The 658-nt window shown below is 38.0% G+C and overlaps 1 protein-coding gene across 3 annotated transcripts in view; it reads left to right on the plus strand.

The window, feature by feature from the left end:
- Positions 1-265: 265 nt before the first annotated feature.
- LOC105129901 (polyadenylate-binding protein RBP47-like) overlaps positions 266-658 on the plus strand; it is a 3,835-nt gene continuing 3,442 nt past the window's right edge. For 2 of the 3 annotated variants that reach the window (XM_011032161.1, XM_011032178.1), the window contains exon 1: positions 266-639. In XM_011032161.1, the coding sequence (XP_011030463.1) occupies positions 586-639 (54 nt within the window). In that variant the 5' untranslated portion in view covers positions 266-585. Of the gene's footprint in view, positions 643-658 lie in introns of all 3 variants that reach the window. The other variant, XM_011032170.1, reaches the window with a different exon arrangement.

Consider the following 658-nt stretch of genomic DNA (forward strand, 5'->3'; position numbering starts at 1 on the left):
AACTATAGTATATACCACACAATTTTCGTACAGTTGTTTTTAGCCCTATATTGATCTTACTATCTTTACTATGTTTTTTAGCCCTACGCTGATTTCAGAAAACAAACTCTGCGTTTCCTTCTCATCACACAAAAACCCTGCACTACAGAATCAAGAACCTTACTATTTATTAACAGAATAATAATAATAAAATAATTAAAAAAAACTAACGGATAAGTTTAGTTTAAATCTGCTATTCAAAGTAAATCCAAAACAAATCTAAAATCAACCGAAAATATCCCACAGCACCCGAAAAAAGCCAGGCAAACGCAGCTGGCGGCGGATCCATGAGAGCAGAACTAGCGGCTGTGATCAAACCTCACTTCCTCGATCCAACGGACTTAAACACAACAGCGCTTACACCTCCATAAAAAAAACACTCACTCTCCTAAATCTTCCCCTTAGACCCTAACCGTCTCCCTCTCCATATCCTCCTCTCCCTCTCCTTCTCTAAGCTCCCAGATTTATTTACAATTTAATTTATAAAGAGAGAAAAATAAATATTATTTATATTCTTACACCATTTTTTTATTTAATAACAATAAGATGCAATCCAGCGGTTCTGATTCACAGACACAGCAAGAGCAGAATCAACGGCAGGCGGCCCCCCCCCCCCCCC

This window comes from Populus euphratica, unplaced genomic scaffold, assembly GCF_000495115.2.
Source record: "Populus euphratica unplaced genomic scaffold, PopEup_1.0 scaffold2.1, whole genome shotgun sequence".
NCBI lineage: Eukaryota > Viridiplantae > Streptophyta > Magnoliopsida > Malpighiales > Salicaceae > Populus > Populus euphratica.